This window comes from Agaricus bisporus (assembly GCF_000300575.1).
Source record: "Agaricus bisporus var. bisporus H97 unplaced genomic scaffold AGABI2scaffold_8, whole genome shotgun sequence".
Lineage (NCBI taxonomy): Eukaryota > Fungi > Basidiomycota > Agaricomycetes > Agaricales > Agaricaceae > Agaricus > Agaricus bisporus.
Window position 1 is genome coordinate 1,845,306 of NW_006267371.1, and position 1,401 is coordinate 1,846,706.

Below are 1,401 nucleotides of genomic sequence, written 5' to 3' on the forward strand. Positions count from 1 at the left end.
CACGCTGTCACATCTGTCACATATTTTATTACATATAATTCCCTCTGCTGCTACAGTTCGACGGAGGCTAAACTATCGGCATACTGCTAAAATGGCGCGAGCTACAGACTTACCCATTGAACTAATCGATCTTATCTTTTCTTTCCTACCTCCAAACCATGCGGAGCAAGTACAATGGAGAAGGGCGGCGGCGGCAATAGGAAGGGAGAGTAGACCAGCAGGTTGGGACCTATCGGGTCACCAGTGTAGAGAGTGCGGAAGAATGACGTTAGCAATGTGGGACGCAGAGGAGGGAAAGGCGTGGGTAAATCAGAGATGGTCAGCGTGGGGAAAAAGGTATTGGGAAGTATCCGGGTTCTTTATACTATGTCCGTGTAATGCGATGTTGGGGAACTACTTCGGGACGTATTGGTTCGTGTGAGTAGATTACCGGTTTAGGAGTTGTTTGTGCTTGTGGACACTTTTATGGTTTGTTTGGTGCTGTTGACGTTTTTATGATCAATTTACTTTTGTTTACTTCCTTCTTACTCCATTCTTCTTTTCTCATGTCAAATGTATAATTAGTTTACTTTCTCATACGTACTTCTTTTCACATGTCAGTATATAAATAGTTACCTAGGGTAGTTGGTCTGTGCGCCGTAGTCTAGGTATATAAAGTAGGTAGAAACTTGTAGAAGACTCCGTCGAGTTCTCTTAGGTTCACGCCTAATATTACTTTTGTCACTATACTCTTTAGTTCTTGAGTTTAGGTGTGACCTGTGACATCACAGTCACAGTCGCCCTAACAGTAGAACTCGACTACTCCGGGGATCGCACAGCACAGTGCCCTCCCCATCTTTTACTCTCTACTCGCCCTCTACTCTCTGCGCGCCATCGCGGCCGCCACACACATAGCCGGTCCCTAGGCTTAAGGGGTGTCTGCGCATAAACACAACGTGCGCCGTGGACATCAGTGGTTTAACACAGACCATTGATAAGACGAGACCTACCATACTGTGTGGTGTTATTTTTACCCCTGTATTACCTCATTTGTAACTTCCCGTATAAACCTTGTGCTGCGCTTGCATTGTCAAGTGGTACACGCAGAGGAGTGACATTGCCACATTAAGTGCGTGTCTAGATTAGCGTGAAGATCCGTCTTCGTATATAGCTTTATCTAGGGCAGTAGTCGTTCCTTTCGCCAGTGCGGCATTTCTTAAATAAAAACTTTTTTCTTTTGTATACACGTTCAAGTGAAGCAGGCTATTGGCTTCATTGAACTGGTGGATACGCATCAGGTGACAGGAAAAGACCTCCCTCACCTTCTTCAAAATTTCTCATCAATTACCGCCCGGAACCTTCCGCGTACCTTCCTCCGAATCTGAGGAAGAAGAAGAATCTGCTTCGGAATCCCAATCCGAG

The 1,401-nt window shown here is 45.5% G+C and overlaps 1 protein-coding gene across 1 annotated transcript; it reads left to right on the top strand.

The window, feature by feature from the left end:
- Positions 1-91: 91 nt before the first annotated feature.
- On the top strand, positions 92-421 carry AGABI2DRAFT_120395 (hypothetical protein; the record flags this gene model as incomplete). Its single annotated transcript, XM_006463518.1, has 1 exon — positions 92-421. One exon carries the CDS (start codon positions 92-94, stop codon positions 419-421), a length of 330 nt encoding a protein of 109 aa, XP_006463581.1.
- Between the last annotated feature and the right edge of the window lie 980 nt (positions 422-1,401).